At 40.7% G+C, this 15345-nt stretch overlaps 2 protein-coding genes across 3 annotated transcripts; one reads left to right on the forward strand and one right to left on the reverse strand.

Moving 5' to 3' along the window:
* Positions 1-80: 80 nt before the first annotated feature.
* LOC147329615 (bolA-like protein 2) lies at positions 81-3673 on the forward strand. Of its 2 annotated transcripts, XM_086290896.1 has the most exons (4): positions 81-154; positions 354-418; positions 2386-2483; positions 3465-3673. In XM_086290896.1, exons 2-4 carry the CDS (start codon positions 356-358, stop codon positions 3562-3564), a joined length of 261 nt encoding a protein of 86 aa, XP_086147022.1. In that variant the 5' UTR covers positions 81-154; positions 354-355; the 3' UTR covers positions 3565-3673. The 2 variants fall into 2 exon arrangements, with proteins under 2 accessions (XP_086147022.1, XP_086147023.1); XM_086290897.1 differs by lacking the exon at positions 81-154 and having other exon boundaries at positions 161-418.
* A 6291-nt stretch (positions 3674-9964) lies between these two features.
* On the reverse strand, positions 9965-13750 carry LOC147329616 (protein C-ets-1-like). Its single transcript, XM_086290859.1, has 7 exons — positions 13687-13750; positions 12938-13057; positions 12662-12865; positions 12007-12201; positions 10867-11091; positions 10665-10783; positions 9965-10385 (listed from the first exon to the last, which is right to left on the reverse strand). Exons 1-7 carry the CDS (start codon positions 13748-13750, stop codon positions 10173-10175), a joined length of 1140 nt encoding a protein of 379 aa, XP_086146985.1. The 3' UTR covers positions 9965-10172.
* Between the last annotated feature and the right edge of the window lie 1595 nt (positions 13751-15345).

Consider the following 15345-nt stretch of genomic DNA (forward strand, 5'->3'; position numbering starts at 1 on the left):
ACTGTATGTACGGCTCTCAAATGATTGGGCACTGTGTAATTTGTCACAATGCAATTGGTGTTTCTTTCGGTCTGTTGTGATCTTAGCGCCGAAGACTGACGCCAGTAGGACGTCCGCACAGAGTCACTAAGGAGCGACAGCATCACAGCTTTTGGTAATACTCTCATCTTCAACGATTTAACAGTCGAAGAGTATTTTTCTTTTAAATATACCGAGAATGCACGAGTGAATATAACGCCCTTATTTTAAGTGGCAGTTTACATCAGTCATCAGATCCAGTGTGACAAAGCAGCTGCCGGTCCGGCTAACCACTAACCCTGCAATCGGTTTGTTTCCGTTTTTATATCATGTAGACATGTCAGTAACAGCTGATCACATCCGGGACAGACTTATCAAAGAGCTGGCGGCAGTGCACGTGGTAGGTTCAAGACTGTTCCTAAGAGAGAGAGAGAGTGAGTGTGTGTGTGTGTGTGTGTGTGCACATTCAAAGTGCTTTCAGTCATTAACAACAAAACCTTAACTTTGAAGTAACATTTTACAGGGCCCATTTGTAGCACAGTGGGTTAGGTCTGTTGCCTCACAGAAAAAAGGTTTGAACCCCAGCTGGGTCCTTTATGTGTGCTATTTGCATAATGCCCATGTGTCTGTGTGATTCCTCCCGCATTTCAAAGACATGTCTGTTAGTTTAATTTGTAATTCTAAGTTGGACATGGATGTGAGGTAGAAGCACACCTATCTACATAATCAGTTTCTTCAATTCCAACCTCTCCACCATCACATACAAGACAAAAGAGCTGTCAAAGCACATCAGGGACAAGATTGTAGACTTGCACAAGACTGAAATGGGCTACAAGACCAAAAGAAAGAAAGCTGGTGAGAAGGTGACAACTGTTATAATTCAGAAATGGAAGAAATATTAAACGACCCCCTATTATCCCAGGTTGTATGCCATATGCAAGATCTTACCAACATGAAAGATGATGGGTGAGGATGATAACGGTTGAATCAGCCCAAAACTAGACAGAAGGAGTTGATGATTTCAAGGGTAGGTAGGACCAAGGCCACCTGGAACACCACTTGGAAAACACACTACGCTGTAACAGACTGAAATCTGGGTTGAAGAAGGAAGGAAACATCTAAATAATTCAGAGAAGGCTTGAGAGAAAGCGCAGTAATAGGGTGAAACCAAAATTTAGCTTTTTGGCCTCGACTCGACTCACCATGTTTGGAGAAAGAGAAATGCTCAGTATGACCCAAAGAACACCAAGCATGGAGGGTGAAACACTATACTTTGAAGGTGTTTTGTGTTAAGGCTTCAACATACAAACACCTGCACACTTTCCAGCCCACTTAAAATCCCGAGTATAAGAGATGATCCTGTCGAACCTGAAATAACTGGTCTGTTTTGAAAATGCGTAGAGAAAGTACAGATATTTGTTTAAAAATGTAGGGAGTAAAAGTACAGTTGTCAGAAAAATAAATACTGAAGTACAGATTGGTACTGTACTTAAATATACTTTTAACCTATGCATTTGTACTTCATTACTTTCCACCTCTGGGCAGGACCATGTATCATAAAACATTGAAGATGGGTCTTCCATCACAACACTAACCCAAACCATACCGCCAAGGCAACAAAGGAGTGGCTAAATAAGAAGAACATTAAGGTCATAGAGTGGCATAGCCAGTCTCCAGGACTCCAATAGAAAATTTGTGGATGGAGCTGAAACAGCAGCCAACAAACCTAAACAGCTGAGAGTTTCTGTGAAGACTGGGTCAGAATGTCTCATGAGATGTGTGCAAGCCTGGTGACACAAGCTTTTTTTTTAGGCAACAAGGGTTTCACCACCACTCACTCATGTTTTACACATGACACACAAATCAATTTATAACTTTTATGTAATGTATTTTTGCCTCTGTTAAAATGAAACTACCATGAAAAAATCAGAGCTGTAATTATTGACACTATGTTGTAATAATGTGCATTGCTGGAATGAAAGAAGGTACGCTTACATCAGTGTACTTTTCATACTTTACATGAGTTCTTTTTCTAATGGCACATAAACCAGTATATTTCAGAGGAAGTACAGAAGTACAGTAAGGTGTCAGTTTGGCTTCTGGCTAATGGTGATGCTATCTCACTGTTTTTAAACAATGCAAACAATGAATTGATTAATGCAGCAAATAATATGAGCACATCATTTGGTTATGAAAATGTTAGTTGCAGCTTGATACTCAATAGTTTCACTTCACACAACTACTGCAAATCTACCTTTTTATAATAAAGGATGAGTAATAATGACCTTGAAATGTATTTTTATAGAAGTATTTAGATTATTTGTCTTAAGTAAAGGTACTCACATACTTGATCTTGTGCTTAACCAGGAGGTGGAGGATACGTCAGCCAACAGATGTGCTGCCAGCTTCAAAGTGCTGGTGGTTTCGCCCCAGTTTGAGAACAAACCACTGCTGCAGAGACACAGGTAATAACACATGTGCCAGTGTGTACGCATGAGGTGCTGATGACAAAACAAAGCTGTGGATGGTTTATTTGTTTCTCTGTAACCTTAACCTTCTTGGGTTAAGAAGTAAAAAAGGCTCAAGGGATGAACCTGTGTTATGGCTACATGTAACAGAAAACTAGGCAAAGAATTTTATATTGTGTCTTTAGACACTTTAATAGTAGCGTACTGCAAAAACATATATTTTGTTCCAATTACTTTAATTGAATATATGAAAAATGTAAACAATAAAAAAACCAAGTATTTTTGCAAATACCAAGTGATTCCTTAATGGCTATTAGTGCAAGACTTTGTATGGCTTGAGTCCTTTAAAAAATTAGCAATTTTAACAGGAAATGAAACAAAAAGAGAAACAAAATTGTATATTTTTGCTTCAAATCATCATCGGTATGTACAGAGGAGGTGGGGAGAGAGAGGTTCAACATTGTGAGTGTGTAGAGTCATCTTTAAAACACAGTGGAGGCTCTAGCCAGTGGTGTGGAGCATGGCAATGATCCCACCAGTGCAGTTAAATCATACCTGGATAGAAGAACACACCGTGGAGCACTGTCAGTCATGGACTAGCCTCCCCAGAGCTCGACATTATTGAAGCTGTGTGGGATTATCCAGACACAGAACAGAACAAAGGCAGAAACCTCCGAAGAAGAACTTTGAATTTCCTTCATGAAGGGCAACTATTCCTGAAAATGACCTGAAGCAGCCTCAGAGTGTTCAGCGTTGCCTTTCAAGCTGGTTAGAATTGTGCAACATATGTCTGCAGATTTCCATAAACCACAGCAAATATTTTCTATTTTCCTAGCAAAATATAAAGAAATGAAGTGTAACGCAGGACTTTTGCTCAGATTATACGTCTGTGCGGGTTTCAGTGAAACTCCTTTCTAGCCGTTTCTGCAGCCTTAAAGCTCGTCATGTCACTGTGCTGTGTGTACTGTGTGTTGGCAGGATGGTGAATACTTGTCTAGCCGAGGAGCTGAAAGAGATCCATGCTTTTGAACAGAAGACCCTCACACCAGAACAGTGGAAGAAACAGAATTCACAATGACACACAAACACTGTATCACGTTGTTGCCATAAACACTCACTGGATATGTAGAACGGATACACTTCTTAAATTCTCTTTAATCGACTGGCAATAAAACTCTTAGATGCTTCCTCCTGTCTCTGTTGAATCATTTTTATTGGACTCTCTGCTGTTTTGACAGCACAACATCATGTTTTTTATTGCTAATAAATCATGATAAATACATTTAATGAAGTTACAAATGCCCACTGCAGAACATGGTAAATGGTAAATGGCCTGTATTTGTATAGCGCTTTACTACTCCCTAAGGACCCCAAAGCGCTTTACACATTCAGTCATCCACCAATTCACACACACATTCACACACTGGTGATGGCAAGCTGCATGTAGCCACAGCCACCCTGGGGCGCACTGACAGAGGCGAGGCTCATAATTTATATATAATTTATTCTGTTTATTTTATTTATATGGCACAAAATCAAGTAAACCCTCACCTCAAGTCAGTATGTAGTTTATCTCATCAGTGCATATCATTAGATAAGGTGAGGTGATGGTGAACAGTTTATTAAAGAAGATCATTGATCATAAAGGTACATCGTTCACCATCTCACAATACTGCGATTGCAGCCATTCCCCAACTCCAACTATGTGATTTATGTAATGGTGAGCGTGTCATTTTAAGGATGTGATTAAATCCTAAACTTATAGTGATTCAAGTATTTTAAGGAGCAGTGCTGTTATATGTCATGTGGGGATGCTGCTGGCACACTACATGTCCCAGTGACCCCCAGGATTACAGATCAGTGGCACTGACTTCGCACGTCATGAAGATCCTAGAAAGGCTCGTCCTTGACTGTACATATACAACAAAATTGTTGATTACCTGACAGGAAGACCACAAGGTCTGACAAGGTGATCAGCAAGACAGGGGCGCCACAAGGGACAAGGGACCTCTCCCCTTGGACATTGTGGAGGACTGTAAATACCCTATAGTACACATAGGGCATAGGAAGGGTCAGAGAAGCTGAGGTCTTTTAACATCTGTGAGAAAGTGCTCATGATTTTCTACGAGTCTGCTGTGGTCAGTGCCATCCTCTGATGTTGCAAGTTAAGGGGTGATAAATGCCAAGATCAAGTGCGGATCAAGAAACTGGTTCTGCAAGGCCAGTAATATTGTGGGGGATGGAGCTGGGGTGGTGTTGGAGAGGTGGATGTTGTCCAAGATAAGGACAACGTTGGACAGTACCTTCCACCCACTCCGTGACATGCCAGCACATTCAGTGAGAGACTGAGATTACACAAATGCACCACTGGATGACACAGGAAATCATTCCTGCCTGTGGATATTTGTCTGTACGACTCCTCAGTGTAATGCACAGTACACAGTGCAGTAGTCACACCCTTTTGCACATCCTCCACAGTGAAAATAATAAGATTATACCATTAGAGAATCTGTAACCACATAATTTCTTTAAGTCAATAAAGTATTTGATTATGATTCATTATAAAGTGTTGTCTATATCACGCTTTTTTTGTGAAAAGTGCATCAACAGCTATCACAAAATGATACACTCTAAACCCTGTAAGAGCGTCACACACGTATGTTCCCATGAAAACGTTGGAAGGAGTGTATAAATGGAACTTGCAGAGACGTTCACTGTGTATGCTTTTACTTCCTTTCAAGTAAATAAATGCGTTGGAGCTCGCTACTGTGTCTCACTTCATAAGAGACTTTTTCTAACAATAGGTTATAAATGATTAAAATCACTTGGAGTATGTGTGGTTTAAGTGGAGTATTGTTACAGTGATTTGAAACTCGTACATAGGTCTCAAATCTGCCTTAAAGACTGTGAGAGAGAAACAATAAGTCAATAGTTTCTAATCATATTTTCATGGTTTCACGCACTTTTCACACAGCATTAGGTGCTCACCTGAGCATGACACTATTTGTTGTGTTTTGTGCATATTTACTGGCTGATATGCTTTTGACCTGAACTTGTGACTAAGCTATTAATGATCATGTGCTCCCAAATAAAAATAGATTCAAAAAAATAATAAAATCTTTGCATCTGAATTTTTCTGTTTCTGTTTGTTTTATACATTTTTTGGTGTTTAAGTATAAAGTACTTGGTGAAGTCAGTGGGTAAAGTTAGCATACGATATTGAGCATTTTTTAAACGAGTGATGCTGTATAAAACAGCTTCTTAAAGGTAAAAAGGGTCTTACATGAAGACTTTTTAGGCTTATGACATTTTAAATATGCTAGTATATTTTTGTATGTGTAGAGGTGTTTTTATAGTGTGCCATTGCATTAAAGGAACAGTTCTGAAAAGATTCCTCCACCTCTCTCCATTTTTTAGCTAATGATACTGTCGTGACACAAGCATGTCATGTGGCAGGCAGAATGCAGGACTCTGCAAACAGTCAAAATCACAGCTTTATTGCTATCAAAAAGCAGAGAACATCAAGTCAAGTGATCTTTATTTATATAGCACATTTAAAGGACATCAAGTGTCGGCCAAAGTGCTGAACAGAGGGATAATATAATCAAATAAAAATAATTAAAATAGATAAGATCAAAACATTATAGAAAAGATTGTGAGACATCCATATATGTTTGTAAAAATATATGTGTACATGCAAATATGCACATACATATACAAAAGTGTACACATTCACACACAAGCACACATACATGAACATAAAATACATGTATAAGTATACACATGCAAACATCGTCCAATGAGATAAAAGACCAGAATAATAAAACAGAATAAAATAGGTGTCAGAGAGATCTGAAAGCCTTGGAAAATAGGTAGGTCTTCAGATTTGATTTGAAGGAGGAGGAAGAGGGAAGACTGTTCCAGAGTCTCGAGGCGGCAATGGAGAAAGCCTGTCACCTCTAGATTTGAACTGGGAGTATGGAAATAATAAAAGCGTCTGACTGGAGGAGCGCAGAGTTCGAGTGGGTAGGTGTAGGCTAAGGAGATCTGAAATGTAACCTGGAGCCAAACCATGGAGAGGTTTAAAAACAAATAATAAACCCTTAAAATCAATTCTATATTTAACTGTCAGCCGATGTAGAGATGCAAGTATCAGAGTAATACTCTCTCTCGTTCTGGTTGCGGGCGGGACAGGCTTGAGTGACACATGCCTAAATAGAGAGAGTTACAGTGGTCAGTCAGAATCAACAGTACAGTAATCAATGAGAAATACAAAGCAAGAGGTGGTACGCATCATGAGGGAGAACACAATGAGGAACAGAGGGAGATGCAGACTATACAAATGGGAACACAACTGAATTGAATCACAGCTAATGAGACAGGCGGAGCAAAGCTGAACATCACACACAAAGGACAAAATAAAACAGGAAGTAACACACACACACAGTGAGACTCAGACTAAGAAACGTGAACGTGACACTGGGATCAGGGATACGGAGAGACATGACAGACTGGGGAGACAAAAAGGACAAAATACAAAAACAGACAGATGCTGACATATTTCAGAGGTTTAATATTTTTTATCCACAGTTTTGAAGTCTTTATATAGTATGAGGCATACAGTAGGTATGCTGGTACACAACATGTGTTGCATCAAAGGTTAGGGCCAACATGCAGCCTCCGTACATACAATCCAGTAGCTAAAACCAAGCATAGCAGCCAAGCTACTTTGAGATCTGACCAGCAGTTGGTGGTATTACAAACTATAATACATAATATTGGTAGAGAGTCAATCTGAACCCTCCCTAAATAATAAAAGGGCATCTTGTAGTCCAAATTCCCAGTGATGTGAAGTTCTCACTGTGAATATGTGCAAGCTGCACAAGCTCCATAGTGGTTCCAGCAGCTCACCACATGATTCCTCTCATGGACTCGGGTATGGTGGGATCTCAGAATCGCTGTCAGGAGGTGTTTTTTTGTGTTTTTGTTTGTTTTTACCAAGGATCAGCTGGTGGTGGGTGGACTAAATGGATGGAGCCTAATTGATGTATTCACTCTTGCTCAGCCAACTCTCTTTGCTTTTCACGTCAGTGCACAGGTGAAGTGCAGTGCATTTGTGTGTGGTTAGCTAGACTCGTCAGCTCCTGCAGAGAAATCAGGCCTTCTAATTTAACCTCTGTTATACATTTCAGGGCTAGGTTATTGATTTCTTGCCTTTTCACTCCTACTTGAGCAGATTTATTTCAGAGTGGTTTGAGTCATTGTGAGGAGCTTTGTTTGCAAGGCCAGTTTGTAACGTGTGTTAACATAAAAAGCTTTTCATCTTCAACTCAGAGATTTCTACTTAGTGTTAATTTCAGGTGGTGTATTCCTTTGGTCTTTCTGCTGAGCAGGACCAACTTGGCCAACCTGTTTTTGCCTTTGCATATTTATTGACTTAATTTGTAATAACCTTTTGGCCAAGCAGCTTCATGTAACTAAACTCTATTCAAACACTCCTTCTAGGGCAAACATATTCAGAAACTCTCAGGGTTGAAAGGAAAGCATAAAGTCATAATTAGCTCTTAAAGAGAAATGTATCTGGTAGAAAACGCCAGGTTTTATGTCACATGAACATACACTTGCTCTGTCCTGAATAAATTATCCATCCTCATACACTCAGGCTCAGACAAAGACACACACTTTTCCCCTTGATGGCTCTTCCATTAGCACACCTCAGGAGGGTAAGTGGTGGAATTAATCCTCACACACTTGACACTCTCGCTCTGTTTCTGTTTCCTGTTCTCTGAGGGATGAAATTAAATCAGCATTCAGCCATTTCTGATCTAAACCTGATGCTTGATGCTGTCAGGGGTGTGTGGTGAATGATCTGCTACATTCAGAGGCATTATACTTACTATGTTCCACTTGTTTGCATTTTAGTCTAGCTTCTGGGGTGGCAGATAAGTCATAATATATTCAGGAAAATGAAAATACATGTAAGGTCACTGACTCACAGTCAGTCTAAAAATATTTCCTGAGAAGGAAATTCATTGATATGGTGCCATTCAGTGAGTATTTTAAAGTCTGATTTTTCCTTTTTGTTAAGTTTCAGTCAGCTGAAATTTGTTTTCAGTCATTTAAAGCTTTGTGTCCATCTCATACTGAGAATCAGAACAGCACTGCTTTCTTTTTAAATTCACTAGATTCATTTCTTTTTCTTACATAACTGTTTCTCTCTCCTTGTTTTAATGCCATCTTCTTATTTATTTCTCCTTTTAACGTGATTAAAAGGATACTCGTTTCATTGTGACGGAATAAAAGTGGGTGGTAGGCAGAGACGGGCTCCTCCAGGCTGCACATTAGGGAGCACTGTCCACTCACAGCCAATCACAGTCTCTCTGTGTGGGTTGTCCCTGTGTTCTCGATAGTTATTATTCACTTCCGGCTCTCTTCCACAGTGTGTCTTTGTTCTGTCTTCCTCACCTCACCCCCAACTGATCGTGGGAGATGGTCACCCCTCCCTGAGCCTGACTCTGCTGGAGGTTTCTTCCTGTTAAAAGGGAGTTTTTCCTTCCCACTGTCACCAAGAGGGAAGGCGTCTCAAACTTAAATGAGCTGTGGGCCACTGCTAGCACTGTCATCTCATGTGAGGGTTGTTTGTTTTTTAAAATGTAAAATATTGTGTAACAAGAGAAAACTGCAAACGTGAACGCAAATGTTTTTCCTCCCTCTTAACTGAAGCCTTTCATTGAACTACCAAATAAACACGTTGGTCCTCGCATTCTGGTTAGACATGTGGCAGCACTTCTGCTATCATTGTGTTTGTATTTAACAAATTAAAAATGCAGACATAAGGTTACACATGAGTTTGTGACTCTCTCACTGAACTAACAGAGCCGATCCCTCAGCATGTTTGTGCTCTCTGCTCATGTCCCCTTCATATTCAATCTGGCATATTTTGGCTTTTTAAAGAACTTATTTTAACACTGAACTCAACAACAAATAAATCCTCCCTAACAAAAAAGTCACTTTGAGGGTCAAATTGCATTCGATTTCTAAGTATACTAACCCCAAGTTGCTTTCCGAGGCGTCCACTAGATTTGAATGTTAGCTAGAAAGCACTTAGGTGTCGAGAAACGTGCTTGTCTGAATGGTTAAGGTTTGTTGTATGGAGTATGATAGAAAGATGTCATATAAGAACCCATCCATTTACCAATATAAAGCACCTTGAGGCAACTGTTGTTGCAATATAGCACTCTGTGTTAGCCCTGCCTGATGACCTGTCCTGGCTCTGTCCTTCCTCTCAACCTATGGCAGCTGGAATTGACTGCCGCCCGTTGGTGACCCTGAACTGGATAAGCAAAAGAAGAGGAATGAATGAGAATGTTTCTCTGAGATGAAGCAGATAGAAATCAGCTGTAATTCATTTACGGTTTCATTGATTTTATTTCTTTTAACTGATGTTTATAGTATAAGTTAAATATACAAAGGATTGCTAAACGAGTCCATGTGCCTTAACTATTCACAGAGGAATAAATAACTTTTAAAATGAACTGACATGAATTGATTTCTATTATTTGACAGTGACAGAGATAAAGTGGTACACCACTTCCATGTCGTCAAACAAGCATATGCGCTGAGCTGTGTCATGTAAAGTGAAAACTATAAGACGCTTAACAAGTACTGTTCCTTTTTCTTGCCTCACTATAGACTCTTACTGCTGATATTCAGTGTGGCATGCAGCTCCCCAGGCTCATATCCAAGAAGGCCTTGCAGGTTGCATACGAAGCGATAGACGTAGCGCTTGCCAGCGGTTTTGCGAATAATGTTCTTGTCATAGTAGTAGCGCAAACCACGGCTCAGCTTCTCATAATTCATCTTAGGTTTGTTCTTCCTGCGACCCCACAGCACTGCCACCTGAAGAAATAATCCACATGTAAACACCAGCAGAATAAGCCTCGTGTTTCCTTTTTATAACAGCAACATGATGATTTCTAAATGACCAATATTGAAGCAGTAGTTAGCAACGTCAGCTCATAGAAGAAGGTTCTTTGGTGCTTTCATTGCAGAGTGGAACATGTGGAGGTTACAAATATGCCATTACAAAGTGAAAAATACCCTAATTGAAATGTGGCCCTTCATGCTCTACTCATGCAGGTATATATCCTGATATGTTGTGAACTCAGCATTAATGACCTCGTCAGGATCCGTCAGTTTGAACTCCCAGCCATTTCCTGTCCAGCTTATGCACGAATGACAGCTGCGGTCTGTCAGAAGCTCCAGCAGAAACTGCCAGAGCTGAATGGGCCCACTGCCTATTGAGACATGACAGAACAAATGAGTATGCTTACCTCATGGCTACACCTTATCGTTTACCTCCTTCAGCCACTCTACTCACCAGTGTAGCCAGCAAGAACTGCTACAGGTATTACAGCTGTCTCCAGATCAGTTTTGCTGCCTGCACATTCCCTGAAGTTCCTCTGTTGCTGAGGTAACATGAAGGCATTTTCAGACATGCTCTCTTCCATTACTGGCTGGACGTCATGGTGCGGAGCAGCCCATGATTGAGTGCCCACAGCGGCAGACTCATCCCCAAGAACACTCTCCACTTCTGAGCCTGTCCCTGGACACACATTGGAAACAGAATCAAGTGATGTTTGCCAGCTCAACTGAGTGGTCATATCAAACTGTAGATTAGTCTACAGTCTTCCAAAAATGAGCTGATGTAATAAAGTAACTAAAATTAACTAACTGAAGAAGAGAGCTTTAGTCGGAGCACAGTCCAGAGCCTCCTTCTACAAGGATGAAACACAGAACACACAGCTGCAGGGAGGACACGGCAAAGAACAGAGGGAGACTCAGACCATATGTACACAGGGAGATGGAAACACCGAGGAACACAGCTGAAACTCACTGGGAAACAAGGCAAAGGAAGCAAAACTAAAGACAGTGCACACGACATAAGTAACAAATAAAATAAGACAGGAAGTAACGATCACTGAGTCCAGGACAAAGACATACAAACGCGACACAAGTAATGGGGAAACCAGAAAACCACGGAGACAAGACACAGAGATATCCACACACAACTGGGCACACAAGAAGGGAAATATTACATAACAGAGACACGTGGGCTCAACAAGAACATAACTAAAGATCCAAACACACTGCTGGAGGATAATGAAAGGATAAAGGGAAATAGCAACCATTTTCCTAAAGAGCAATGCTAAAACACAAGTGATCCTCAAAAACTCACAACCCTGGCTCCAAGACCCATCGACCATGAAACGATTATTATATTCCACGTCAGCTGTAAGTCCTCTAACTGCAAAGTGGATGTGTTACGAGCCACAGCACCTGTCAGCCCACATAAATGCTCTGCTCACTCAGTAAGCTCCTCTGGCATTAACATCAGCTCTAAAACTGTATGTGGCTCACTTACTTTTGTCCATATTGGGTCTTTTTCCCTTTGTGGAGCAATTCTGACTGTAATGCTTTTTATTCAACTGATGACTCATTATCATGTGATCTGTCTCACCTCCATTCCCTCGTATTTCCTGCTGCGGGGCTGCAGAGCTAATGTTGCTGCTGCCACGTTGTGAATAGGCTGGATAGTGGCCTCCATGCTGCACACTCATTGGTTCCAGATCGTGGAGGTCTGAGCTCTCACTGGGATGGTACTGAAGGTGGTAATTATCTCTGTCTGAGCATCCCTCAATCTCTGAGTAATTTTCTGAAGGAAACATGACAACAAAACAACAAAAGTCTCAAGCTTGCAGTTGGGTGGTGCGTGCAGACGGCTAATGAAGAAGAGCAGTCACGTTCTCTCAGTGACAATGGGCTTTATTCACAATCAGTATGCACGCATCTGTGAATGAACTATGCATACAGTTCACTCTGTTCCATATATCAATATATAATTTTTTTCACTGATGATAGTAATAGTATCAAGTTTGAAGCAGTTCTATTTTTTTTCATAGTCCAAACATATACAGGTGGTAGTATGTGGCTCAGCACATCTATTCAACACTGTCTGAAATGCCACATAATGACCTGCTGAGAGAAAGGACTGAGCAAAGAGAACTGACCATTTAAAATTTCAGAGTTTTGAATTCTTCACCATTTTTGTGCAATGATAGAAAACAATGTGGCTAGAAAGCTAACTCTGTGCTTTTCAATAAAAGTGCTATCACCTCTCCTCATGGTCTCCAGGTGCTCCCACAGGATTTCTCCTGCAGTGGAGTCAGACAGCAGGCCCAGGAAAGCCTCTTGGTCAAGACCACACAGCTCGCTGCCATCCAGACCTCTGAGGTCTGAGCCCAGGCAGCAGAGCCCAAACTCAGCCTGGCACCAGTCCAGCCAGTGGTTCACCTCCCACTTCGACCACAACCTAGGATCTAAATATACATGCACATGCATTAATAATAGAGTCGGCAACACGTGACAACTAATCAAAGCTCCCACTGTACCCTGTGGAAAGTGACAGCTGATTCTCTCCTGAGTGAAGCCTGCAAAGCTGGCTTTCACAGCCTGAGTGAAGACCTCCTTACTGGTTGGGGTGAGGGGGGGGACCTCTAGGACATCAAACTCTGGAACAAAAGTTATGTTTACTCTTTACAACACATTAAAGACGACCTATCATTAAATATTTCACAACTTTTGATTCAGTTATTTCATACATGGTGCAATAAAGCTAATCTACAGAGATTAAGTTTATTATGATGACACGTTTATGTATGTATGAGCTACACAATTAGAATATAAGTTAGTTATGTGCAAAAGTCTTGAGCCATCCCTCTTTTTTATTTCTAAGGACCCAGACTTTCTTTTAGGTGATGCTCTTTCTTTTCTTTTTTTCCCCCTTATTTTATTCAATTAAATTTATTTGATTTATATAGCACCAGATCAAAACAACAGTCACCTCAAGCCACTTTAAATTGTAAGGAAAAGACACAAAAATACACAATAAACCTGAACCTCACCATTTTCAGATGAACTTTTTTTTTTCCACAAGAAATTTTAAATAGTATTTTCAGGCACTTTGTTACCAGCAACCTGATGAAAACATCATTTTCTTTCTTTTCTTGGTAACTTGGTTTATCTCAGCATGGTGTGCAGCGTGTCAGACAAATTAAAGTAGAGCCCCGAAGTAGGTGGCCTAAAAAGAAAGGACAGCAAATGAACAATGTCTGAAACTCGTGTCCTTAAGAAATAGCACCTGACCCAGGACCTTCATCTGACCCATCTGCTGTTCTGGAGCCAGAAGGACGGCTGTCTCGCATGCTGATGAAGTTCACCTAATTTCACAGAAATTGGACTGAAAATCAGTGACAGCCGGTTTGATGGGGGAATGAAGCCAACTGTGAACATTGATTTAAATCACCATCAATACGTATGTATGCCTGCAGTCATCTTTAAAATGCAACAAGGCTCTGTCATGTTTTGTTGTTGGTTTTCAGACAGTGGTGTGGAGGTTTTTGTCAAAATTAATGAAATGATGAATTCAGAAAAGTATCATTATGAAAATAACGTCAAACACACCATCAGTGCAGTGAAAGCAGAGCTGCAGAGAGAACACAGTGGAGCACCATCGTTCATGGACCGGCCTCCCCAGAGCTCAACATTATATTATTACTATTATTATTATTACTATTAAAACAGTGTGGGATCATCCCGACAGAGAACAGAAACATCCAAAGAAGAGCTCTGGAGAACTATTCAATAAATCACTGCATCGATATCCCCATTTTTCTAGCAACACATGGAGGGGGGACTCAAGTCTTTTGCACAGCACTGTATTAGCTGTTTAAAACCTCCCAGACATTGTCATCACATTAATCAGCATGAACTAAATTATTAGATCGTCAACCAAAAGTGATGCGAGTCAGCTACAGGATGCACAGTGAGAGACGCTGGTTTGTGTTTGTATGATGGGGGACTGTTCCACTTTGCTGTCAGTCCGAATGATCTTCTTAGTTTGAGAGTAAACAAATTATGAACAAATACACTTTTTTCTAATATGCTATTGGTTCTATGCTGCTTATAAATGCAAAGGCGAATAAAGTTTTGTGTTATAATATCAGCCATGTCTAACATAATGTATTAGACATATTGACAGACAATAAAAAGATTCAAAGTAAAAATCATTCATTCTGATAAAACACAGAACAGAGAGATGTTGGTGTCTTACCGTAAGTGTTGCCATCCATCTCAGTGTGTGTGAGACTGAGGATCAGGTGGAGTAAATAGGGATCACACGGGGAATGAGCCTTTAATATAATAGCTGTGAGGGAAGGAGGAGGCAGGCCGTGATTGACAACTGTCAGCCACGGAGATGTGGGAGGGTCAGCAGGAAGAGATATAAGGTCCAGTGTAAGCCCGCCACATAATAAATCAGTGTGTATAAGAATCAGAATCAGAATCAGAATGGGTTTTATTGCCAAATGTTGAGCAGGTTTACAACATTAGGAAGTTGCTGCGGTACTTAGTGCAAACATACTGTCATAAATTACGCTTAAATAGACATAAAAATAAAAATAAGAATTAAAAGTGCTAAGTAGATAGATATATACATGAGTGCAGGTGGTGATCAGTGCCAAACATGGAATGATGCAGTGAACACAGCGTAGGGTCATGTGTTTCTGGTTGGAACAGTCATACAGTTATTGTTCATGTGTCCAACAGCAGAGGGGAAGAAACTGTTCTTATGGCGAGAGGTTCTGGTGCGAATGGACCGGAGCCTCCTGCCTGAGGGGAGCAGGTCAAACAGACTGTGTCCAGGGTGAGAAGGGTCAGCTGTGACTGAGCTGCACGCCCCAGTGTCCTGGAGGTGTACAGGTCCTGCAGAGATGGGAGTCTGCAGCCAATCACCTTCTCA

Source organism: Aulonocara sp. 'chitande type north' Nkhata Bay, linkage group LG5 (genome assembly GCF_057382095.1).
Source record: "Aulonocara sp. 'chitande type north' Nkhata Bay isolate Kocher_YH1m ecotype deep benthic linkage group LG5, A_spYH_male_GT1.1, whole genome shotgun sequence".
Taxonomy (NCBI): Eukaryota; Metazoa; Chordata; class Actinopteri; order Cichliformes; family Cichlidae; genus Aulonocara; species Aulonocara sp. 'chitande type north' Nkhata Bay.

Bases quoted from the DNA above. Each gene is read 5' to 3' on its own strand.
- LOC147329615 (XM_086290896.1), top strand. From the start codon at position 356: ATGTCAGTAACAGCTGATCACATCCGGGACAGACTTATCAAAGAGCTG. The intron at 419-2,385 runs GTAGGTTCAAGA...GTGCTTAACCAG, and splicing joins AGCTGGCGGCAGTGCACGTG to GAGGTGGAGGATACGTCAGC. The intron at 2,484-3,464 runs GTAATAACACAT...GTGTGTTGGCAG, and splicing joins CCACTGCTGCAGAGACACAG to GATGGTGAATACTTGTCTAG.
- LOC147329616 (XM_086290859.1), bottom strand. From the start codon at position 13,750: ATGCGAGACAGCCGTCCTTCTGGCTCCAGAACAGCAGATGGGTCAGAT. The intron at 12,866-12,937 runs GTACAGTGGGAG...ATGTATATTTAG, and splicing joins CAGCTGTCACTTTCCACAGG to ATCCTAGGTTGTGGTCGAAG. The intron at 11,092-12,006 runs GTGAGACAGATC...ATGTGTGTCCAG, and splicing joins GGAAATACGAGGGAATGGAG to GGACAGGCTCAGAAGTGGAG.